Below are 26,513 nucleotides of genomic sequence, written 5' to 3' on the forward strand. Positions count from 1 at the left end.
GTGCGCTGTGTACAGGGTGAATGGCTCAGCCTTCCCCTGTGATACCTCGAGGTGACTTAGGGACAGGATGAATGGTTCTCCTATCGAGGCATCCTACCCATGTAGTCTAGGACTCATGGGAAGTACCTCTCATCTGGCCAATGAGCAGGGAAATGGGGTTAGGGACCATAGTAGTACTATCGATGGACGCATCGTTGTATCTACCGTACTCCCTATGCTAGGATGACCTCCATTGATTTGGGATCAATGAAACTGATCTGGGATCAGTATGAGTGGTTTGAGACACTCTCTTGTGATATTGATCTGGGATCAATAAAACTGACTTCGGGTCAGTAGAGAATGGTATGAGACATTCTCGATCAATTCTTCTTCTTCATGGTTCAACAGAGCAGAGCAGAGCAATGCAGGGCATTGATGGCAGAGATAGTACAGTTAGACATATGGATCACTGGATGGAGTTCTTCCTAGTTGAGAGGGAGTGTTAAAATTGGCAACTAGGGCCAAACTCCATGTGGGTCATCTTATTTATGGCAGCTAATATTTTTCTTGGATCCCTCTCATGGAGAGGTGTAGGATTGATCTAAAGGTCATCCGATTCCGATAAGTATTCATGGAGTTATGAATTTATTTGTGTTATAAGACAGGTCGTCAAGGTCGGCCAACAACCAAATAAACGCCACATGTGCTCAACGTTTTAGTATAAAAGGAGATGACTTGATAGTCATTTCTACACACACTTCTATCTTGATTTCTCTCCACTTGTCTTTGGTTTTAGTGGAAGAGAAATCTAGGAGTGGTAGCCCTAGATGTTGGAGGAATGAGGCTGCCGTAGCTGCAGTCAAGAAGAAGAAATACATTGCCCTAATCTAGAGGACACAGTCATGAAGAGAAGCCCTAACGATATCAAGAAGGAGCCCTAACCTATACGCTAGTCTCTATGCAAGTCTAGAAGGAGGCCTACAACCCTAGACGCAGATGGAAGGCAACCCTAACGCAGACCTAAAAGGCTGCCCTAAACGCTGATCTAATCCAGCCCTAAACGCTGGTCTAATTCAGCCCTAACCACAGTCAAACAAGAGAGTCTTAGCCACAACATGAAGGGTCAAAGGGACAACGTGTAGGTTGCCCTAGACAATGTGAAGGGTTGTGTGGATAGCAGAGTATTAGCTGCCGTATAAAGGGTCAAAGGGACAGCGTGGAGGCTGCCCTAGACAGCGTGAAGGGATGTATGGACAACAACTTCTCAAGGGAGGTAAGCCACACTCTTTTCAAGGACTGTTGCCGAGTTTAGAGGTGGTTGTTAGGGTACTATTGATGCCCTAACCAGAGTTGCAGAACTACAACAGTGCACCAACATTCAAGTATAAGTATGAGGATAATTTGATGATGAGAGTGTTGTTAGAAGAATCAGTGTAAGCATGTACAACTTGGCAAGCATGGTTGGACAACATGGCAAGCATAGCAAGCTGTGATGGGACAACAGTTGTGACATGGCAGCAAAGGTACATGGTGCTGCAAACTCATTGGACAACACAATGATGGGACAACAACATGTTGGGACAACAACATGTTAGGACAACAACATGTTGGGACAACAACATGTTAGGACAACAGCATGTTGGGACAACACAATGATTAGGACAGCTATGACATTGTGCAACAATGGCACAATAGGACAACAACAACAACAAGTACATGGTGGCTGTACATAGTGGTATGGTACATGGGACAATTGTATTTAGTGCAACAAGTTCATGGTGCTGCAATAGTATGGTACATGGGACAACAACAACAACAAGGTGCAACAAGCATAGTGCTGCAAGCACATTGGGACAACAATATGGTACTTGGTGCAATAAGTACACAAAGCAACAATGGTGCAACAAGCACATGGGTGACAACATGGTGTAGCAGTGGCACAAGGTACAACAGTGCTAAACACTGGGTCAACAATGCATCATAAGGTCCAGCATTGTGATGATGGGTGCAGCGTGGTGCAGTACATTGAGGTGCAACATCATGACGAGATGCAACACAATAATAGGTGAAGGAGTCACCTTGGAGAATCAGTTAAAGCAACATGTTTTCAACTGATCTCATGTATCATCTTCTTAGAGATGATCTATGCTCTTATCTAGATAAGTCAAAGTGTTGACTTTTGTTGTAAATGTACTATCTCTATCTCTCTCTCTCTGCTGAACTATTGAAGAACATATAAGAAGAATTGATCAAGGGTTTCCCCACATTGGGGTTTGTCCCTGGCTAGCGCCACATCTTGTGTCCTTATGTCTTGGCTTGTCTTCTGCGATTTGTGTTTATGTTCTATCTGCTGTTTACTTTAATGCTGATGTGATTGCTAATCTGGGAAAGATATTGAGCTAACTGTGAAAAGTGAAATAAATTGCTCCAAGCATATAACATACCTAAAATTAACACATTGGCGTCCCTAAAGCAAACATTGGAGAATCGCTTGGGGATTCCTATAGCCATGCAACGCCTAATTTGTGAAGGGAAACAGATGCATGATCTATTACATTTGCATGCTTATAGTATTTCTAGGAACTCCAACCATTGTCATGTTGCTGAGGCTGCATAGAGGTGCAATAGGATCTAGAACTCCAACTTCTTCAGCTTCATACAAGGATGTGGCACGAAATAAGGGGCCCATTTTAACAAATCAACCTTCATCCCTTCCAAGACCATATATTGTTGAAAAACTAGATCAAATACCAGCACTGGATGTCAATAATAAAGAGGTAAATCATCTCTTCTCTGTTCTCCAGTCAAGGGTTGTCATTTGCAGATTTAATGGATTCTCGCCAAGATTCAAAGCACTGCATCAATGGGTTTTTATAGCCTAGGCCAAAAACTGTGACATTTATCTTTGTTCAAAGGGTTTTTTATTGTACAGTTTGACTCCTAGGAAGATTTAGAAAAGTCTTGAAGGAAGGGCCTTGGTTTTTAGGAAGAGCAGGGCTCTTCGTCACTCCTGTTGAAAAATGTGTAACTAGGTTCGGTCTCCATAAATATGAAATGTACTTTTGATTCTTGTAAATTGTAAAATAAAAGAAAATTATTATTATTATTTTTGGAGCATGGGTTTAATGCTAAAGGTCTTTTATTTTATAGGTCAAGCACCCATTGAGTGATTTTAGGGTTTTCCTAGGTCAAGAAGTCAAAAGAGTCATTGTCATGAGTTGAAGACCCCTTTGGGCACGTTGTAACTTGTAAAGAAATTTATTTTTGTCCTTAAAAGTGTCAAAATACCCTCCAATATCAAGTTGGCTTGATAGCTAGCAAGTCGGCGTAATTTGAGGAGCCACGTCCACCTTTGAGAAGCCTATATAAAGGAGGAAACTTGAACTCCTTGGAGCACATTCATCTCTCACTCATTCAAGCAAAGGAAGAAGAGGAAAAAAGGCAGTGAAGAAGGAAGAGGACGAAGAAATCTTGGTTTTGGGCTATTTCTCTCTCGCACGTGCGAAGGAAGGCTAAGGTTTCTGTAGTATATCTAGGGTTTTCCTCTACAAGTTCGATCTTGAAGAAGAGAAGGCAAGAAGGTCAAGTGAAGGTCACAAGAAGCCATCCTCAAGCTCCAAAGTCAGAGAAAGCCAAGTGAAGGTCTAAGGAAGTCTTAGGAGGCTAAAAGAAGCTCACATGTGTGGCAGCAACAATTGCAGGAGGGCTGAAAATTTCAGGTCTGCAGTAGAGGCCGAAATTTTGCAGCTGGAGGTCGAAGTTGTGCTACTGGAAGAGATTTGACTGGGTTTGACTTGGACAAGGAAAGCACATCATCTGGAAAGGTTGGACTTGGCCTTGGAGGGTATTTGTCTTGGTCTAAAGGTCTTGGAATTCATCAATTGAAGAATCTATAAGGAAGAGAAGGGATTTGCAGGTTTTCCTCTCAAGTGGAGAGGTTTTGGCCCTAGCTTGCAGCCTATATTATGTGTTCTTGTTCTTCTTGTTTTTGGTAGCTGTTTGATGATACACAAACATAATAATAATAAGTGAAGCTAATAAGTAGGATAAGTAAAAGACATCACAAGCAATTATCAAAGAAAGATAAATCACTCTAATCACTGCCCTTTAGATTTCTCAAAAACTCCTTGGTTTTTGGAGTTTGATTCTTTAACAATGGTAGTTACTAGTAACAAAGATGCCAGTCTGGGTAAGGTTGCCAAATCTTCCTCTTCCTTTTTGGCATCACAAGGAACTAGAGGACATTGACAATACCTTAGGCACTTTCAAAAAAATGGATGTTGAAATAACAAAGAAAGGTTTATTTACCTTTGCTTGTATCTTTGTAGAAATAGACCTAAGTAAAGGTCTACCTGACTGTGTATTGCTGAAACATAGATCCTATCAATGGATCCAAACTTTGGATTATGAAAACACAACATTCAGATGCTGTACATGTTTCCAAACAGGACACTTACAGGGTTCTCGTCCACGGGCTAAAAACCCCAAAAAAGAAAAAAGGGGTATGTCTGTAAAACAAAAGACTAGCAACCCTTTGATCCCATTTTTTTGTAGGATGAAGAAGAGGAAGTCAAGGAGGACCCTCCCAAACACAATGATATTAGCACTCAGAATCCTGATGAATCCACACAACCCATGCAAAATGTTATAGAAACAAAAACAATCCTTGAATTTGATAATCCTGGAGCTGTTGCACAAAAAGAGGATGTGTTGGTGGGTTTGAAGAGAGTCCATGTTTTGGAAAGTTCAAATTTTGATAAGGAACAACCCCCTGTGTTGTTTGTGATTGAGTTGGTAGTTGTACTTATTGATCCACCTTCAGGGGGATGGTAGAAGGTCCAAAGAAAGGAAAGAGAAATTAAGTGACTATTATAACACTCAATTTCTATTTTGTTTTTATTTTTATGTTTTATTTTTGTTTTAGAGCTAAGAGGCTATTAATCTGCTCTCACAAGACTATAGTCTTGCTCATACTGAATGCTTCTAGCATCTGCAAAATGTAATTCCTTTTAAGTTGCAATGAAATTATGGTTTTATTCCAAGGAAAAAAATAGAGTTTCATAAATAGATAAGGAGAAACACACAAACGCTAGATTGAATAAAAGAAGACTTGAAAATTAAAATGAACAAAAGTTGAAGACTGCAAAAATGATGTCCTTGAAGTTGTCCCACCAAGTGACAAGTTGTTGGTTTGAAGGTGACAAATGCCAAGTATTAGCAATCCCCCATATGAAGGTTTGCTGCCCTATGTGCACCGTAGTGGTCATGATCTTATCATGTTCATTTGTTTTGTTTTGAGTCTTAAAGAAGGCTTCAAGATTGCTGATCGATGTGTCCAAATTATAGCAATTAAGGGGTATAAGAAGTAGAAGAAGAAGAAGAAGAAGAGTGAGGTTAATGAAACATCAAGGGTCACACATTCCTTCACCTTATGAACAACACTGTTATGAGGCTCATTGTAATCATCATTTATTATTCAACCTTTTATTAATATTTGTGGATATATCTCTGCCCATTTTAGAATAAATAAGAACTGATTATTATATTGGTATCATAGCCCTACCTTGGGCTGATTTTGGGTGTGTCTATCACTATTCAATTGATCCATCAATTTGGCAAAAAATGTGGGTTAAGTTAGTTAGGATTCGTGTTGATCAATCCATGTTCACGCCTCTGCCACTATTGTACCATTTGCCATCTGTGCCACCACCAACAATTGTTTCTAATATGTATTCATACCATCATGGGTACTTTTCACCCTAGTTGTCAACTCTGTCCACTTCAATGTGCTATGAACCATCTGCTGCCACTATTCACAGGTCCTTTGTCACCTAGCTGTCTTTGTGTCCCTATTGCTGCAAAATCTAGTAGGCCTTGGAGAGGGGAATCGTACAAGGCTAACACTAGATCAAGTGACAACAATGGGGTGATGACTAACTGTCACCACAGCCAAAACCCCCTGCTCTTTATGGATTTTCACCGATGGGAGGAATCTTGATATGTGAGAAGGTCAACTAATTGATATTCTAAGGTTAGGGTACAAGGTGACACGATGAGGCTTATTGCAAGAAAGTCACAATTTAGGCTCAAGGCTCCAAGAGGAGGCAATTTTCTTTCATGTAGAGGCATAGGGTTGATGGCACAAGACCTAGGGTTTGTGTCATTTGTTAAGTGTTGAAATGACCAAAAGTCAAGCCTAAGAGAAAAGGTTTCCAATAATGTATATTAGCAAGACCAAGGCTCATGAAACCTTCAAAGAAGCCCCTAAGTTGAAGCAAGACTAAACTAGGGTTCCCTCTTAGGGCAAACAACTAGGGCAAGAAAGTTTATGAACAAGATTGAAGTGGATGCCCACCAAAAAAATAGATTTTGTGGCAAATACAATCCCCTTGATGTTTGGGCTCTCCAATCCCATAAACTCACCTTGCCTAGGGATTCGCACCAAGCCCTAGTTAGCTCACTTGGCCTTAAAGGGGCCGAATTTAAAGAAAGAGAAATTATGGATTAAAAGAGACTTTGATCACCAACCAAATGGACCAGTCCCTCATTCCTTGGGAGTATGGAGTTTATGATGTGTTAGATTTGCCAAATAATCACTAAGGAGGCCAAATTTTAGATGCCCTAGAACCAACATTTCAAGCAATTATCTATGCAATGGAAAAATGGATTTTCATGGGGGAACTAATGAAAGATCGCCACTAGGACATTCATTAACACGTTATATATGAGTAATGCATGCAATAGATAATCTAGAATAAAATTTTGAAGAATGTAACTAGGTTTGTTCTTCATAAAATGTATTTATCAAAAGAATGAAAATAAATTTTTTATTATTATTATTATGACTTATTAAAGCATGGGTTTCATGCTTGGGTCATCATGTTTTAGGTCAAAGTCCCCATTGAGGACTTCTAGGATTTATTTTGAGTCATTAGAGTCATTGTCCATTTAAAGAGACCCTTCTTGGGCTTTTGAATCATGTAAAAAGAATTAATATTGAGTCAAATATGCTATTTGTCCCCTCCACACCAAGTCGGCCTCAAGGAGATCAAGTCGGCTTCAAGAAGGGCAAGTCGACCACACTAGAAGGCTATATATAGTATATACAGAGCAATTCGAATTCATTTGAAGTATTCATTCTCTCACACACAAGTTCGATATCCAGAAGAAAGAGTTGGAAAAGTGCGAAGTAAGAAAGAAAGGCAAAAGGAGTGTGAAGTTGGAGAAAGAAGAAGAAAAAGAGAAAATCGAAAATTTGGGCTATCTATCTCTCTCTCGTGTGGATTCCTCTAGGAGATCTAAGTCTCTTTTGATAAGTTGAAGTTTGTTAAAATTGGAAAATAGGGCCAAACTCCATGTGGGTCTACTTATTTATGGCAGCTGATATTTTTCTTGGATTCCTTTCGTCGAGAGGTGTAGGATTGATCTAAAGATCATCTGATTCCGACATGTATTCATGGAGATATGAATTTATTTGTGTTATGTGACAATTCGTCAAGGTCGGTCAGCAACCAAATAACCCCCACTTGTCCTCCACGTTTTAGTATAAATCGAGGTGCCTTGAAAGTCATTTGTGACTCACCTCTTGTGATATCTTCTCTCCACTGTTTTGGGTTTTAGTGGAAGGGAAAAGTCCTCAAGAGGATACGTTGCCCTAAGAAGAGGTCTGCCATGCCCTAAACTAAAAGGGACTAGGACGCAGTCAATCAAGGGACTAGAATATGTTGGTTGCAATAGGCCTAAATGCTGAGATGAAGAAGCCCTACTTACAGCTCAGTAGAAGACCTCAACGCTGTCCCTATATGCCCTAACGCTGCCCTAAATGCGGTCATGGTGAAGAGACCTTAACACTGTCCATAAGAGATCTACACACTGCCTTATCTAAGCCCTAAAAGAGATCCCTAACACGCTGTTCTAGGCCACAGTGGACAAGGGGTTTATCTACACCAATAGAAGGCTAATTCGCTCTAACTATTGGGCTTATTCCACACTAGAAGCTGCCCTTCATTTGCAATTAAAGAAGGCTTCAAGCAGCTCCTAATGTTCGCTGTCATAAGGAGATTCTATCCACTGTAGTGAGATCTATACGCTGGCCTAATACACAGTCACCCTAACGCTGTCCTATGTTACCCTAGCCGCAGTCCTAAAGGGTGAGCTAAGATGCAGAGGGAGAGGCCTTAATTAGCTGCGTGTGAAGGTCTAATCCACTGTTCTAAAGAGCCCTAATTGCTGACCCTTATACACAGTCAAAGTCTCCTATACGCTGGCAGAAAAATCACTGTTTGTAATACGCAACAAGCAAAAGGAACCCTTAACCAAGGGTAGTGGAACTTCCAGCGTGGAAGAAAAGGACTACCATTGTTTAGAAGCTGTCATGGAGGAAGACTTACCATTAGTAGTCTTGTATTGCTATCATGATGCTGTAGATGATAGCATGTTAAGGACTGTCTGGGCATATTGGTGATGAGCTTGATTTGAAGGGTTACTAACTTGCTGCTACAACTAGTTGCTTTGCTATTGCTAGGTTGCAAGCCATAGCAAGCAACCAAGTCTGTCCCATGACAGTATTGCAGTGTACAACACAGTGATGATGGACAATATGTTTAGATGCAACTTACTTGGATGGATGCAGCATGGATAATGAATGCATTGACTGTTGTGGGCAGCATGGTGCAGTATGGTGCAGCACAATGGATGCAACATGATGCGGCATCGTGATGATGAGCATGGATGTATTGCAATATGCATAGTACAATGAAGTGTACAACACAGTGTAACATGAAGGATGCAGCATAATGATGATGAAGAGTAGCTTGAGGGGTACATCATGATGATGAGGTATCGCTCAGAGATGGGAGCAGCATAGTGATGAGAGCATCTCAGTGATTGGGTGCGCAACATAGTGTCATGTGCAACATGATGATGAGGTGCATCACAGTGATGGGTGCAGCATGCTGATGGAGTCACCTTGGAGGATCAGTTGAAGCAGCATGCCTTCACATGAGTTCAGATCAACTACCTCATTATGTTATCTTCATGGTGAAGATCTTTGCTCTTATCTTGTCAAGTCAAAGTGTTGACTTCTGATGTATATGTACTATCTCTCTCTCTGCTGAACTATTGAAGAACATAAGAAGAACTAATCAAGGGTTTTCCCACATTGGGGTTTGTCCTTGGCTAGCACCACATCTTGTGTCCTCTTCACTTGGCTTGTCTTCTGTGATTTATGTTTATGTTCTATCTTCATTTTAATATCATGCTAAATGTGATTGCTAATCTGGAATTGATATTGAGCTAATATGGAAAATTGAAGTAAATTTGCTCTAAGCATAGTACATACCTAAAATTAACATGGTATCAAAGCTGAGGTGAAGACAAAGCCCAAGAAAGAGTGAAAGAGTAATCACCAAAGACAGTTGGAAAGGACAAAAGGCTCAATGGGTTCCTCATCCCTCTTCAAATTCACCAAGGGTGAAGTAGAAGCAAAGAAGATTATCAGAGTGGCATAGCGGAAGCGTTTGGTGGCCTACCTAAAGGCCACTTCAATGGAAGTCCGGATCTAAGAATGGAAGGAAAGGCAGATGCCTGCTTGCAACAAGTTTGGCCATTATGTGAAGGAGTGTCCGAATAGAAGGGACACATCACTTGATGATGATATCATCTGGGAAATGGTCGACTCTTCAAAGAAGCACGGATCTCCAAACTCTTTGGGAATCTGGCTTATTGATAGTAGTTCTTTAAGGCACTTCATCGGATAGAAGGAAGCTTTCTCTAATTTGATAGAGAAGGAAACAATCATGGAGATTATACTTGGAGTCAATGCCACCTATCCCGGGAAGGGTGTAGGGAATGTTACCCCTCAATTGAATGAGGGTAACACGATTCATTTATAAGAAGTTCTTTATGTACCTGATGTCAAGAAGAACTTGGTGTCCATTTCGACAATGGAAGTCAAAGGTTTCAAGGTGGCATTCATCGATGGAAAGGTACGTGTTTGTAAATTGAATTTTTGAGATGCTTTTACTCATGGGTCCAGGGTTGGCAATTTGTATCAAGTTGCAGGAAGTCCATTAGGGACCATGTCATGTGACTCATCTCTTCTACGACACCGGAGGTCTGCCCATCTTTATTATGGGGCCCTACTCGATGTGAGTCAGATGGTGACAAGAATCCCTGAGTTCAAGAAGAGCATGGAGGTACATGTCTGAGATGTACCGAAGGAAAACTTACAAGGGGACCATTCCCCTCATGTAAAAGCAAGTCCACAGATTTGGAACAACCCGAGGGGTTTGAGATTCATGATCGGGAATCTCATGTATGTAGGTGGAAGAAATCTCTATGAATTTAAAGCAAGCAACTCGAACTTGGTGTGAGAATGAAGCTGAGATTCACTAAGAGTGAAGCTGACCCAAACCATTGCTTTAAGGTTGTGGATGATAGACCTCTCATACTGTATGTGGACGATCTCTTTCTGGCAGGTATAGACCCTCTCACTTACAAAAGTAAGAGGGAGTTGGATTCCGGATTTGGAATGGTGAATTGCAAGCCCGTGACTACATCAATGAAGCCTAACTTTAAGAAGTTATGCGATAGTGCTGCCGGACTTGATTTGGGGAATGCCTCTGAGTTTCGTCAACTCAGAATAGAATTGATGTTCTTGGTGAACTCCTGTCTGGATATATGTTTTGCAGTTAGCATGTTGAGCTCATATATGTTTGAGCCTCACTAGATTGGTGCTAAGAATCATTTGAGATATCTTTAAGGAACAATCTCTCATGGATTAGATACACTGCGGAAAATGTGAAGCTGCATGATTATTTTGATGCTGATTAGCAGGTAATGTGGAGGATCGCAAGAGCACTTCTGGGTGCTGGTTCTCTTTGGGTTCTGCTTTGATATCCTGGATGAGCAGGAAGCAGAAGTTGGTTGCTTTAAGCACCGCCGAGGCTGTATACATAGCTTCGAGTATGACCTCGTGTGAAGGTCTATGGTTGTGGAAGCTCTTCAATGAGTTGTTTGGACACGTGATGGATTTTGGATTTCCTTCTTGCTTTCCATCATCTTCTTGATTAGTGGTCATGGTCAATGCTCCTTTTGTGTGAAGGTCATGAAGTTTGTCCCATATACCCTTTGCTGACAAACACTTTTATAAATTGTCCTTTATAGAATCTGGTAACCCATTCGAGATTTCCTTCCTTGCTTTTGCCTTGTACTCCGTGGATTCTTCATTCATCATGCTATCAGCAATCACTGATTTCCAAACTTCAATGCCTTGAGTCTTTAAGAAGTTCCTCATTCTTGCTTCCCATATATCGGAGTTTCCATTAAACCATGGAGCCTATACAAATTGATTGATTTCAACTTCGGTGGTTGAGGGAGACACATCTTTAGGAGGATTGGAGACTTTCTTCCTTGGCTTTTCCATTTGTGTTCTAATTGATCAACCTTCAAGTTGTTAGGCTTTGAGTGAATGTACTGGCTCTAATACCAATTGTTGGAAATACTGAGAAGGGGGGTGAATTAGAGTTCCTTTTCAATTGTTACTTATACCAGTTGAATCAATTATATTTAGAACACAAAATAAGCAATAGGAATAAATGCTTTTATTAATATAATCTTTATAATGAATCAAGTACAATATATAGGGCTCCAACCCTTCCAACTTGTTGCCAAGCACCAACTTGGTCTTTTGTGAGGCTCTAACCTCTAGGGTTGTGACCCTATCTTGTCAAGGCACCAACCTTGGATTTAGGAGCACTAACTCCAAGCACACCAATCCTTCCAATTCTGAGGCACCAACCCTATCTTGTCAAGGCACCAACCTTGAATTTAGGAGCACCAACTCTAAGGACACCAATCCTTCCAATTCTGAGGCACCAACCCCAAGGGCTCCGACCCTCTGCTATATTTTGTCTAGATATGTTTGGTAGTAATTCTTTGCTCCCAAAATCTTCTTCATTGAATTCTATCAATCTACAGATTAACTGTAGTCTCCATGCTACATCATCAATGACAACCTTGTCTCATAAAAGGTGTCACCAATGCTCTTCATTATAGCCAACCACTTTTTCCAAGGTTATCGCATGATGACTAATGCATCATGGTCTTCAATAGTCTTCACACAACTTCAGGCGTCTACAATGAACTATACTAAGTTCTGTACACAAACAATTCTCTGTTTCAACCCTTTGTTCTAACTGTCGCAGTAACTGCTTCAGGAGTACACTTCAGGAGTACTTCAGAGGTGTGAACGTCATGGCTTCACGTTGTGCGTTCAATTAGAAACAATCATGTTGATGTAGTCCTTGTAACAGATCGGGGGCTGTGCTTTAACAGATTCATCATAGGTCCGATCCTTTCCGATCCTTTTAATGAATAACTCAGTCAAAATAAGCTCGATCTTCGGCTTTCGTCTTCCTCTGTGGACCTCCGGTGTCCTTCTTCACTTGCTTGACCTTCGGTTTTGTTCCTTTCTCTGTCTCGCTCAACCTTCGGCTTACATTCGCTGTTTTTCTTTTCGCTTGTCTTTCAGCTCCCTTCGAGTTCACGAGTTGTGAACTGTTTTTATTCTTTGTTATTGATGCCCAAGATCCACACATTGAAGTGAAGTGTTTTAACTCATTTTTATACTAGGTTCACCAATGACCAAAGGACATGTCTATTGGAGGGAGGCTGACTTGCATATTAAAAATATATATTGGAGAGTCTTTCATCCATAGACTTGATTATTCACGAAAACCATATAAGAGCTTCTTTACCCACATGGAGGTCCCACATTAATCGCAATCGCAACATTCATGAAAATTGGAGTTATTCCTTTAATCCCGCAATCGCAATTTTGCACATAACATAGCGATTCCCCTACCGCTGACGGAGTGGATGCGATATGATATTAAGCAGTTGTTAATAAATCCGTCGGGTCCACAACCTTATTGCAATCGGCGGTTTGACATCCCTTAGAAACTAGTGATACTGCAGATGCGATATTGTATAAAGTCATGTTATAGTGGTGGAGCGGGTCCGCAATATTATATCGCAATCAGAGGTTTTTCCGTGACCTTTATGACTTGCAATATGAAAGTTCATACGATGGATGTGATATAGTATTAAGGTGTATTATAATGAACCATCGGGTCTGCAGTACATATCGCAATCGACGTTTTAACGTGACATCCCATTAAGACTTGTGATATGAAAGTTTTGATGAGGCGGATGCGATATAACATAACGGTGTATTCTAATGGAGCGATCGTGTCCGCTTATCAAATCGCAATCGGGGTTTTAATGTGACCAGTGTTGAAAATATCGGTATCGGCAAAATATCGGCGAGGGTCCAGAAAATATCTTATCGGCAATATCGGCGAAAATATCGGCAAATATCGGCAATCGGCAAGCAAAAAATAATTTTTTCAAATTTTTAAATATAGCCGATATTTTCAAAATATCGCGATATTTTGCCGATATTTGCCGATATTTTGAAAATATCGCGATATTTTCAAAACAGAAAATATCGCGATATTTTCTCGGCGATATATCGTTTTGCCGAAAATATCGCGATATTTCCGAATATCGCCGATATATCGCCGATATTATCAACAGTGAATGTGACAACAACTTTAAAAAGATTTGCGATGTGGCGGATGTAGTGTTTCATTAAGTCGTATTGTAATGGAGCTATCGGGTCTGTGTTGTATATCGCAGTCGAGGGTTTTGTGCAGTGGCATATAATAGAACCCGCTGATATGATATGTAAACTCCTCCGGTTTATGTGCTGCCAACTTTTAAAAGGTTTCCACGATTTATTCCTTCCTCTGATATTGCTCTTACTCTTGGCATATGCAATAGATCTGCTTTGTCTTGGCTTGTCGCTCCTGTGGCTTCTCTTCACTCCTATGACTTCTGATACACTGCTCCGATAGCTCTTCTTTTATGGCTTCCGATAAATTTTTCCTCTTACTCTTTGGCTTCACGATGGTTTCTCCTCTTTAATCTTTCTCTTCTGACGACTTCCAATATCTTTCCTCCTTGGTTCCACTATTTCTATTACGCCTATATTCAATCCTTGGATCCTCCATGAGCAGTATCATGATCAATGGGCATCAATGGGCAACCTCACATGTCACAAGAATTTGCCATCACAAACACTGCCATATTGACATCAATGACAACCTAGATTAACAATTAGGCCACATCTAGGCCAAATTTGGCCTTAAACCCTCAGTGCAGGGAGGGTTGAGGCCTCTAAGGCTTACGACCTGCCCTAAAAGGTCCTAAAATGCTAATGCAGGAGGAAAGAAGGCCGATGCAAGGCAAGAGGAGGAGGAGGCTGGATCTGGGCTCGGGAGGCGCTAAAAATGAAACCCTTGCTTTAAAATAATTTCTCTTCTAGATCTAAATTTTGTTGAAAATTTTCCAATGGTTGGCCCTGGAAAAATTCTAGAGACTAGATCTTACTCTCAAGGGCCTAGATCTAGCTATATTCCAGCTTCTTCTCTTGATTTTACCTGCAAAACATGGAGATAAAATACCCAAAACCCCAAATATATATAAAATACTTGAAATCCCCAAACCCCTATTAGCATAAATAATTTACAAATTTAAATTATAAATCTATTTACAAAATTTATAAATATACAAGGGTTTTGAAATAAATTTAGAGATATAATTTTTATGGATTTTTTTCCTTGATAAATGGCAAAAAATACCTAAGAAACCCAATGCACACTATAGCCTTAATGAAGATTAAATCAACCACATAAATATTTGGGATCCAAACAAAGTCGGTTTATGCCCACAGTTTGTGAACTTGGAGACCAAGGATTGGGGTACCTGCAAACACTGTATATATCTCAAGAAAATATGTTAATCATATGGCGAATCAAATCATCTACGATTAACCCAAAACTATCAATAGAATGACTTTATCCCCATTTAATGAAAAACAAATTTTATCATTTACGAGCACAACATAGGAAAGTTGTTAAAATTGGAAACTAGGGCCAAACTCCATGTGGGTCACCTCATTTATGGCAGCTGATATTTTTCCTAGATTCCTCTTGTCGAGAGGTGTAGGATTGATCTAAAAATCATCCAATTCCAACAAGTATTTATGGAGATATGAATTTATTAGTAATTACTTGACAAATTGTCAAGGTTGGCCAGCAGTTAAGTGTGTGGCAATCTTACCCAGCGTTGCATATAAATAGAGGAGAGGTTGAGTCATTATCTCAACTCATCTTACCTCTTATCTCTTCCATTGTCTCTTGGGTATACGAAGGAGAGAGGACGCAACTAGGGCAGCGTGAAAAGAGAAGGACACAACTAGGACAATCTACAATAGACTGGTGAGCTTATTTAAGTTAATGATGCAAATCAAGTTTTGTTCCTTAGAAATAAGCTGAAGGAAATTAAGAAGAGCAAAGATGAGAATATGCAAGCATATTTCTTAAGGATCACTGAGATCAAGAGTGATCTCCTATCTATTGGGGAAGTATTTCTTGATAGGGAAATGACACTCACAACTCTTGGAGGACTTCCACCTGAATGGTATATATTCAGGACTACAATTCTCAACAACAATGTAATTCCTGGATTTGTGGAATTGATGGCTAGATGCATTCAGGAAGAAACAAGGATGGAAGAACAAGAAATGCCCGCACTTAAAGGCCATCTCTTTGCCTTTTCTTCTCATGCTAAAAAAAGAAACAATTCCGGGGCTAAATCCAAAGGAAAGGCCGGACCGAAGGGTGGAAGAAAATGACGATGTTACAATTGCAATAAAATGGGCCACTATGCGAGGGAGTGCCCTGATGAAAGGGACTCACACCGAGACAATGATCAAAATCACTCTCAAGGCAATCAAAGGAATGGTAGGTCCAATGGCAAAGGTGAAAGAAATGCCGTAAATCAAGGAAGAGGACAACCCTTCAAGAAGGCAAGAAACTCCAGTTATGAATCTAATGTTGTTAACAATAAGCAAGATGAATATTATCTACCAGTGGCCCTCTCTACTACTGCACCCCCGGACTCACTGGGAAATTGGCTTATTGATAGTGGTGCCTCAAGGCACTTCACTGGTTACAAAAAAGCTCTCTCTAATTTGATAGAGAAGGAGACCAACTTGGAAATTGTTCTTGGGGACAACTCAAAATATCCCGTGAAAGGCGTAGGGAATGTCACTTTTTCAATTGAATCAAGGAAATACAATTCATTTACAAGATGTATTATATGTACCTGATCTCAAAAAGAGCCTGGTGTTCGTTTCGACAATGGAAGACAAAGGCTATAAAGTGACCTCCATCGATGGCAAGGTACGTGTATGGAAAAAGAATTTTAAAGAAGCTTTCACTCTTGGGTTTCGAGTCGATTGATTATATCAGGTTGGAGGAAGTCCGCTGGGTGTCATGTCTTGTGACACATCACTTCAGTTCGAACTATGGCATCAGAGGTTTTCTCACCTTCATTATAAAGCTCTACCCAATGCAAGACAAATGGTGACAGGGATGCTTGAGTTCCGAGTAGAGAAAGAAGGTGTATGTCTTGGATGTGCCAAAGGGAAGCTCAAAAGGGGACCATTCCCCTCAAGCCAAAGCAAGACTTCTGATATATTGCAATTAGTTCACTCAGACATATCTGGTATGATGCCTGTGAACTCCTTGGGAGGATATTTATATTACCTCACTTTTACAGATGACTATTCTCGCAAGACTTGGATATACTTTTTGAAAAAGAAGGATGAAGTGTTCACTTGGTTTCGCCACTTCAAAGCCTTGATCGAGAATCAAACTGTAAAGAAAATCAAGATCTTAAGGATTGATAATGGGACTGAGTATGAATCCAATGAGTTCCATGACTTTTGCAAAGAGGTTGGCATTAAGAGGGAGACTACTACACCATATACTCCTGGGCAGAATAGTGTGGCGGAAAGGAAGAATCGTACAATTGTGGAAGTTGTCTGTGCTATGCTCCATGATCAAAGACTTCCAAATTTTCTATGGGCCGAAGCTACAAATACCTCCGTATATGTACAAAACCGATGCCCTCATCAAGCATTTGGTTCCAAGACTCTCGAAGAGATGTTCACTGGTAAGAAACCTGACGTATCTCATTTTAGAATTTTTGGAAGTCATGTATATTTTCATGTGCCGAAAGAGAAAAGGAATAAATTGGGTGCATCTGGAAAGAAAGGAATCTTTGTGGGCTATAGCGAAAATACTAAGGGCTATAGAATCTATGTGGTTGGTCAAAGGGAAGTCAAGATTAGCCATGATGTCACCTTTGACGAAGATATGGCTCTTAGCAAAGTTGACAATCTTCCTACTCTAAGGGGATCTAAAGACGTTGACACTAGGGAACCAAAGGAAAAGGAAGATGAGGTGATGCCTGATGTGGAAGAACCTATGGATCCTATTGATCCCCCTCTGCAAGAGCCCTCCTCTTCTAGGAAGAGGCCTTCATGGCTTAAGGGGATACTTGATGACGCTGAAGGGCACGTTGCACCCAGGGGAACCTTTCGGGAAAGCAAGAAGCCAACCAGGTATCAGGGATACTTGACCATCATGAGCACGATCATCCAAAATGAGCCTTCGTCATTCACAGACGCTGTCAAGCATCAAGCATGGAAAGATGCTATGACTAAGGAATATGAGTCCATCATGAAAAACGATGTTTGGGATATGGTCCCCGTCACTTCGAAATGGCTTTACAAGATAAAGCATGCAGTTGATGAAAGTGCGGAAAAGTATAAGGCTCGTTTTGTCGCTCGTGGATTCTCTCAGAAGGAAGGTATAGACTATGACGAGATATTTGCACCTGTTGCCCGATATACCACCATCCGCTCGATCATAGCCCTTGCTGCTTCACAAGGATGGAACCTACATTAGATGGATGTCAAGATTGCGTTCTTGCATGGTTCGATCAAGGAGGAAGTCTATGTGGAGCAACCCAAAGGATTTGAGATTCACGATCGAGAATCTCGTGTGCAAGTTGAAGAAGGCCCTCTATGGACTTAAGCAAGCACCTCGAGCATGGTATGAAAGGATCGATAGCTACTTGATGAAGTTGGGATTCACTAGAGTGAAGCCGACCTTAACCTTTACTTTAAGGTTGGAGATGACAATCCTCTCATACTGGTGTTGTACGTTGACGACCTCTTTCTAATAGGGGCAGACCCTCTCATTCATAAATGTAAGAGGGAGTTGGCTTCTGAGTTTGAGATGAAGGACCTAGGATTGATGCACTATTTCCTAGGACTAGAAGTCTGGCAGAAGCCAAGGGAGATTTTCCTATCTCAAGGAAAATATGTGGTAAAGATATTGGAGAGATTCGGTATGGTGCACTGTAAGCCTGTAATTACCCCGATGGAGCTTGAATTCAAGAAATTAAGCGGTAGTGCTGACGGACCTGTTTTACGAAATTGTACTGAGTATCGTCAATTCGTCGGAGTATTGATGTTCTTGGTGAACTCCCGTTCGGATATATGCTTTGCAGTCAACACGTTGAGTCGAGATATGGTTGAGCTTCACCACACACATTGGATTGGTGCCAAGAATCTGCTGAGATATCTTCGTGGCATAATCACTCATGGGTTGAGATACACCGCTGGAGCTGTGAGACTACTTGGATATACCGATGCTGATTGGGCAGGCAGTGTGGTGGACCAAAAGAGCAGTTCCGGGTGTTGTTTCTCTTTGGGATCTGCCTCGATATCCTGGATGAGCAGGAAACAGAAGTCGGTGGCCTTGAGCACCGCCGAGGCAGAGTACATTGCTGCTAGTATGGCCTCTTGTGAGGCTTTCTGGTTGCGAAAGCTCTTCAGTAAGCTGTTTGGATTTACATTGGATACCACCGTGATCCTGTGTGACAACCAGAGCGGGATTCGTTTATCAGAGAACCACATATTTCATGATCGCTCCAAGCATATCGATATTAGGTACCACTATATTCGGGATATGGTGCAGCGGGGAGCAATAAGGCTCCAACATATTGGTACAGATGAACAAGTCGCCGACATTTTTACGAAGCCGGGGTAAGGTCAAATTCTTGACTTTCTGAGAACGACTTGGTGTCGCTCAGAGACCCTCTTATGAGGGTCGAGTATGATGTATTGAGCTCTGGGAGCCCCAGGGGGGCGCGGGGTACTTGGAGCGACATGCGACCACAGGGCGACTCACCATCCCCTGGTGGTGCACTATGTACAGGGTGAAAGGTTCAACCTTCCCTTGTGACACCCCGTGGTGACTGTGGAACAGGATGATTAGTTCTCCTATGGGCCAGGATGATTAGTTCTCCGTGGTTACTATGGAACAAGATGATTAGTTCTCCTCTGGGCCAGGATGATTAGTTCTCCATGGCGTCTGTGAAACAGGATGATTAGTTCTCCTGTGGGCCAGGATGATTAGTTCTTCGTGGCAACTGTGGAACATGATGATTAGTTCTCCTGTGGGCTAGGATGATTAGTTCTCCTGTGGCGATTGTTGGATAGAATGATTCGTTCTCTTGTGGACAGGATGATTAGTTCTCCTGTCGAGGCATTCTACCCATGCAGTCTGGGACTCATGGGAAGTACCTCTCATCTGATCAATGAACAGGGAAATGGGGTTAGGGACCATAGTAGTACTATTGATGGATGCATCGTTATATCTACCGTACTCCCTATGCTAGGATGACCTCCATTGATCTGGGATCAATGATACTAATCTAGGATCAGTGAGAGTGGTATGACACACTCTGAGATTGACTTCAGGTCTGTGGAGGATGGTATGATACATCCTCGATCATTTCTTCTTCTTCATAGTTCGCGCAGAGCAGAGCAGGGCCAAGCTGTGCAGGGCAGTGCATTTGATGCTGGGATAGTAGCGACAGTCAGACAGATTGCAGATGGAGTTTTCCCTAGTTGAGAGGGAGTGTTAAAATTGGCAACTAGGGCCAAACTCCATGTGGGTCACCTCATTTATGGCAGCTGATATTTTTCCTAGATTCCTCTTGTTGAGAGGTGTAGGATTGATCTAAAGATCATCCAATTCCGACAAGTATTTATGGAGATATGAATTTATTAGTAATTACTTGACAAATTGTCAAGGTCGGCCAGCAGTTAAGTGTGTGGCACTCTTGCCCAGCGTTGCATATAAATAGAGGAGAGGTTGAGTCATTATCTCAACTCATCTTACCTCTCATCTCTTCCATTGTCTCTTGGGTATACGAAGGAGAGAGGACGCAACTAGGGCAGCGTGGAAAGAGAAGGACACAACTAGGGCAGCATTGGAGGAGGACACAACTAGGGCAGCAAGGACGCAGGAAGGTGCAACAAATGGTTTAGGCCTGCGTTGACCAGCACATTGCCTCCATTGACTGCGGCCTTGTGTGGGCAGCCTCTCCTAGGCTAGCCGAAGTGCTGAACAGGTCTGCGTTGACTGTTTAAGGGCACATTTATGACTGCGTTATCTGGTTAGGGCTGGCTGCAGTATGTTGTAGCATGCACTGCTGTTTTGACCATCTTACCTTGACTGTTTTGGGCTGCCACTACCTCTGTTGGAGACCGAGTTCTCCTAGGTTGTCTTGAAGACATTTTGGGAGCTGATTGATCACTTTTACTATTGCTGTCCAAGGGTTTTATTACTGCTGTTGTAAATCACTGATTAGTGATATTGTACTATCTCTCTCTCTCTCTGTTGAACTATTGAAGATAAAAGAAGATTTGATCAAAGGGTTTCCCCACATTGGGGTTTGTCCCTGGCTAGCCACCACATCTTGTGTCTCTTGTCTTGGCTTGTTTTCTGTCGATCGTTTAATGTTCTATCTGCACTTTACTTTATGTTGTGATTGCTAATCAGTGGCTAATAAAAAGTAAAAGAAGTAAATTGCTCTAAGCATAGAACATACCATAATTTAACAAAAGCTCGTAGCCAACACATACCAGAAATCAACGAACACTGAACACCTTGAACTGCACACCAAAGTTTTTATTTTGATAGAAATAAAAGTTCCCAGCGGAACAATAATGTTACATCAATGCTTTAGCAACAATTTCGTAGCCAGAAATTAGATGGCTAGAGACTCAAATGACTGTAATTTATAGATAAATCCTCTAAGTGGAAAAATAATGGCTAGTTTGCTTGATCCTCGTTAAAATAATCTTTGCTGTCGAAAAATACTTGATCATCTTTTAATCTTAGCTGTTGAATTCTTATTTCTGAGAAATTTTCGAACTTATCATTTAATTCCATTTTTGTTAGCTCAAAATTAATTATGTTGAGCTAATTTCTTCAAAAAATTGACTTTGACTTAACCATCAAAGTCCAAGGGTCCAATTTTTCTTGAAATATACAATATTCCCTAGGAGGAGGACTTCCAAAAATTAATTCTTTTAAGACCCACAAATTTTTCCACTTGGAGAATTTAATTTTCCTAAGACATTTTAATTTGATTATAATTAATTAATTTTTTTGCTTAAGATTTAATTATTTTTTCTAGAAAAATTAATTAATTGACACCTGAGGGGATTTAATGTTATTTCCACAGATTAATATTTTAACCATGGTGTTTAAGTATGAGGGACCATGTATTAAAATATTTTTTACATAAGATTTTTTACAATTCAACCCTCAAAGGGGGAATACCCGTTTGGTTTAGACCTTGAAATTTTCTACCCAATCTGCGACACAACATGATCTAGTAGACCAAATGGTTTGTAATAAAATAATTTAGCCAACTAACTTAAATTATTCCCAAATCACTTTTACATAAGACTCGACTAGATGCTAGGACTCACCTAAGACTTTGACGAAAAATTCCACCATAGCTTTGGGGTGAGGTTGGAGGGAAAAACTTTGCCGACCATCCGTGTTTAGAAATACAAATGAATCAGTGAGACGAAAAACTTCATAGGATGAAACTCTCACCAAAATAATAGGCTTACCTAGGTTGTTACATACATTCACAGTCTTATTAGCATCATTTACATTATATAACTTGCAGAATGGGTTCATAATGACACATAAACTACTGATAGATGATCCGATCCTGTTGAAAAAATTGATACTTCCGCTTCTTTGGAACTTTGACAAAAACAGTGCAACAGGTCTATCTATTTTTTGTGTGGACACTTGTTCTGATTCCTTAATTCCCATTGAAACCTGATCATTTATCTATCCAAAACCTGTCAACTCAATTTATGGGCTGTTTATTCTGTAGTAAAGAAGAGAGAGTTGTGTCGTAATGATTGAAATTTCCAGTGTCATATATAGCTTGTTGATATATTTTGGATTTGGGAAGTAATTTCAAAAATTTTTAGTAGGTTCATATGACAAATGTCATATATATATATATATATATATATATATATAACTGAAATAAAGAATAATAAGGCTTCTGAAAACTTGAATTGTGTTTTTGTGGCTTAAACATGTATCATAAAGCATGTACAATTACATACATAATTTCAGTTTATTTGTGTTCATTTATTTGCAGGAGTATTTCATGTTTCTTGACTTTTGTTCAACTCACTTGGGCGCAGAGAATAGAGAACAAGGGAAGGGATTATGGCTCTTATGTTCAGGTTGGAAAGTTCAAATGGTTTGTCAGAGAAACAGGTAATTTCGTGTCTGCAAAGTTAAAAATTATTTGGAGAAGGCTGAAAAATTCCAGAAATATTTGAGAAATTCATATGGATCTGTCTTTGAATTATTGATCAAATGAACAGAAACACAGAAGCTATAAATCAACACTATAATTTTGTTTTAGTTAATATACCTGTTATTCTGTAGTTTCTAGAGCTTTTTTCTGTGTTAGAATGCATGTATCCTGTACCTTGTGGTCATGAGAGCCTCCATAAGAAAAGGACAAGCCCATGATGTCTAAAGGACAAATAATTAAATAATAGATATGAATGATGTGCGGTCAAAAACTGTCTTTTACAATGCCTAAGAGTCACAATTTAGCTAAGAGACACAACCCTTTATAAATAATGATAATTAAGTACATTGCATGCCCTCCCATCTAGGAAGGTTTTTTCCCTGAATCACATGATGAGATGAAACAAATGTGAAAGATCCATGCGATATTAATGTATTCTAGAAAGATGAATTTGTCATAGGTTGAAATTAATTTTGTAGAAAATATGTTACATATATTTACATAGAAGTATTTACAAACAGAAAATTAAAATTGTGGAATGGTATATACGATGGAACTTATATCCTCTTCGCCAAGACTACTAATGCAGAAATAAAATCAGAATAAGCTATTGCATCTAATGCTTTTGCATCTTTTATCAGTAAGGTGTCTTTGGCCAATAACTAGTGATATCTTACCACATGTTATGAAAAGCAGGTAAATAACTGACCTCATGCTCAAAAATAGACCTCCACCTGAGTTTCCAAAGGGTAAATAGAGCAGAAAATCTTGGGCATTGCACGAAAGAGGGTTGAACTAGATAACTACAATCACCAAATAGGGTTTTCTGCCAGTGAATCCTACCCTCAAGGAGAACTGAGTACTGGTCTTGGATATACTTCCAACATTTCTTAGCAAATTGACAATCCCAAAAGATATGTTTCACCATCTGGGAACACTAACAAACATTGGATACCTTCAGACTGCCCACTCTTTTCTTACCTAGCCTTAGAGGGGATCCCATGATAGATGAAAAGCCATGCTGTTAAAATTGGTAACTAGGGCCAAACTCCATGTGGGTCTACTTATTCATGGCAGCTGATATTTTTCTTGGATTCCTTTCGTTGAGAGGTGTAGGATTGATCTAAAGATCATCCGATTCCGACATGTATTCATGGAGAATTAAATTTATTTGTGTTATGGGACAATTCGTCAAGGTTGGCCAGCAACCAAATTGCCCCAACTTGTGCTCAACATTTTAGTATAAAAAGAGTGGTTTGCTAGTCATTTGGACACACACTCTTCTTGTGATCTCTTTCTCTCCACTTGTCTTTGGGTTTTGGTGGAAGTAGGAGTCACTAAGAGAATACGCTGCCTTAGAGGGTTTGCTCTAACTCTAGGCACTATCTAAAGAAAGTCTATACACAGCCCTAAGAGGAGATGCCCTAGCCCTACTTACAGTCAAAAGGAGAAGGCTCTACGCTATCTTATATGCACTCAAGATGAGGGTCTCCTAGCAGCAAGGAGGGAGTTTCTACATGCCACTCAACACTGTCCAAAAGAAGTCTAAATGCTGTCAAGGAAACATGCCCTAACCGCAGTCACGAAGGAGACTTAGGGAGGCTCATTCACTGTCCAAAAAGGGCTTCTATAACGTGGCAAGGAGAGATGTTTATGTACCCTAGGATGCAGTCAATAAGGGGTTTATCTACAGCATAAGGAGACATTACAGAGTCCTAAGGAGAGCCCTAGCTGCTGTCCTATGTTACCCTAGCCGCAGTCCTAAAGGATGAGCTAAGACGCAGAGGGAGAGGCCTTAACCAGCAGCGTGTGAAGGTCTAATCCGCTGTTCTAAAGAGCCCTAATTGCTGACCCTTATACACAGTCAAAGTCTCCTATACGCTGGCAGAAAAATCATTGTTTGTAATACGCAACACGCAGAAGGAACCCTTAACCAAGGGTAGTGGAACTTCCGGCGTGGAAGAAAGGACTACCATCGTTTAGAAGCTGTCATGCAGCCCTTATCTGATGTTAAGAGAGGCCCATTAGTAGTCTTGTATTGCTGTCATGATGCTGTAGATGATAGCATGTTAAGGACTGTCTGGGCATATTGGTGATGAGCTTGATTTGAAGGGTTGCTACAGCTAGCTGCTTTGCTAGGCTGCAAGCCATAGCAAGCAGCTAAGTCTGTCCCATGATAGTATTGCAGTGTACAGCACAGTGATGATGGACAACATGTTTAGATGCAGCATATTTGGATGGATGCAGCATGGTTAATGAATGAATTGATGAATGCAGCAACTGTTGTGGGCAGCATGGTGCAGTATGGTACAGCACAATGGATGCAACATGATGCAACACCATGATGATGAACAAGAGTGTATTGCAGCAGCATGATGACGATTTATTGCAGTCTGCATAGTACAATGAAGGATGCAACATAATGATGATGAAGAGCAACTTGATGGGTACAACATGATGATGAGGTACTGCCCTGTGATGGGAGCAACATAGTGATGAGAGCAACTCAGTGATTGGGTGTAGCATGGTGTCAGGTGCAACATGATGATGAAGTGCAGCATAGTGATGGGTTCAACATGGTGATGGAGTCATCTTAGAGGATCAATTGAAGCAGTATGTCTTCACCTGAGTTCAGATCAGCTATCTCATGTGTTATCTTCATAGAGAAGATCTCTGCTCTTATTTTGATAAGTCAAAATGTTGATTTCTGATGTATATGTACTATTTCTCTCTCTGTTGAACTATTGAAAAACATAAGAAGAATTGATCAAGGGTTTCCCCACATTGGGTTTGTCCCTGGTTGACGCCACATCTTGTGTCCTCTTGTCTTGGCTTGTTTCTTGCGATTTATGTTTATGTTCTATTTGCATTTTACTATCATGCTAAATGTGATTGCTAATTTGGAATTGATATTGAGCTAATATGGAAAGTTGAAGTAAATTTGCTCTCAGCATAGAACATACCTAAAATTTAACACATGCAAAAACCCACAATTATAGGGAAGGCGAACAAACCAAATCTTGTGCAATCTACACACCTACCTATCTTTTGGATCAGTTGAAACCCATCTAGCATTTAGAATAGGATGTAATGCATTCCACTGATGCAACATTAAATATATCCTTTGTGAATCATATTGCTGCAGAGTTCGACCAAAACTTCACTCCCAATCACCAATATGGTCATGATGTTGCAATATTATTTTGTATGTGTCCTCCTAGGGAATTATCCTAAAAAGTTGCATAAGAGGCCATGTGACTTTTTGCCTGGTTAACAAATTCTATTTGAAATCGGGCCTGCACTTCCAAAATGGACGAAAGATTACAAAAATGTGTTCATACCTGATTAAGTAAATTTGAAGCAAATTGATTCTTTCAGTAATAAATTGATATAGATGGTCCGCCTATAGGAAGAAAACCATGCTCCCATGTTAAGGTATGCTAATCTATAGTACTGTATCCCACAAAACCTGCTAAAAGAAAATGGTATTCTTTTTTAAACATTGAGCATGGAAGTGTGACAATTCTACAATACAAGTATCATAAGACTTTCATCTCCAAATAGGGATCCCAACCTGCCTTTCTTCCCTTCGAATTCCAGCTAACTAGGGTTGAGGTTGACTTCCACGCTGTCCAAATACTCTTAAAGATAATTGAACTAGAGACCTGTAATACGTGGTGGTAAAAAATAACATCACACAGATGGAAAGCCCCTCAAACATGGCCAACATGTTGAGATTTCATCAATCGATGTGAGATAAAACCTGCAAAGGAGCAGTCGCACTACACCATTCCCTTGGTAGTGAGAATGCTTCCCTAAGTAGAAACATCAGTGAATCCTAGCCTACTTTCATTGTTGGGCATTGTTGCACCCATTTTTTCAACATTCCAAGGAAGCAGGAT

The 26,513-nt window shown here is 40.4% G+C and overlaps 1 protein-coding gene across 2 annotated transcripts in view; it reads left to right on the forward strand.

The window, feature by feature from the left end:
• Positions 1-26,513, forward strand: part of LOC149145850 (alpha/beta-Hydrolases superfamily protein) — a 456,412-nt gene that overhangs the window by 31,654 nt on the left and 398,245 nt on the right. For both annotated transcript variants that reach the window (XM_089449105.1, XM_089449104.1), the window contains exon 2: positions 22,493-22,568. In XM_089449105.1, coding sequence (XP_089305231.1) covers positions 22,493-22,568 — 76 coding nt within the window. The remainder of the gene's footprint in view (positions 1-22,492; positions 22,569-26,513) is intronic.

This window comes from Pinus tabuliformis, chromosome X (genome assembly GCF_031772625.1).
Source record: "Pinus tabuliformis cultivar Carrire ecotype Pingquan chromosome X, CPIR1, whole genome shotgun sequence".
Lineage (NCBI taxonomy): Eukaryota > Viridiplantae > Streptophyta > Pinopsida > Pinales > Pinaceae > Pinus > Pinus tabuliformis.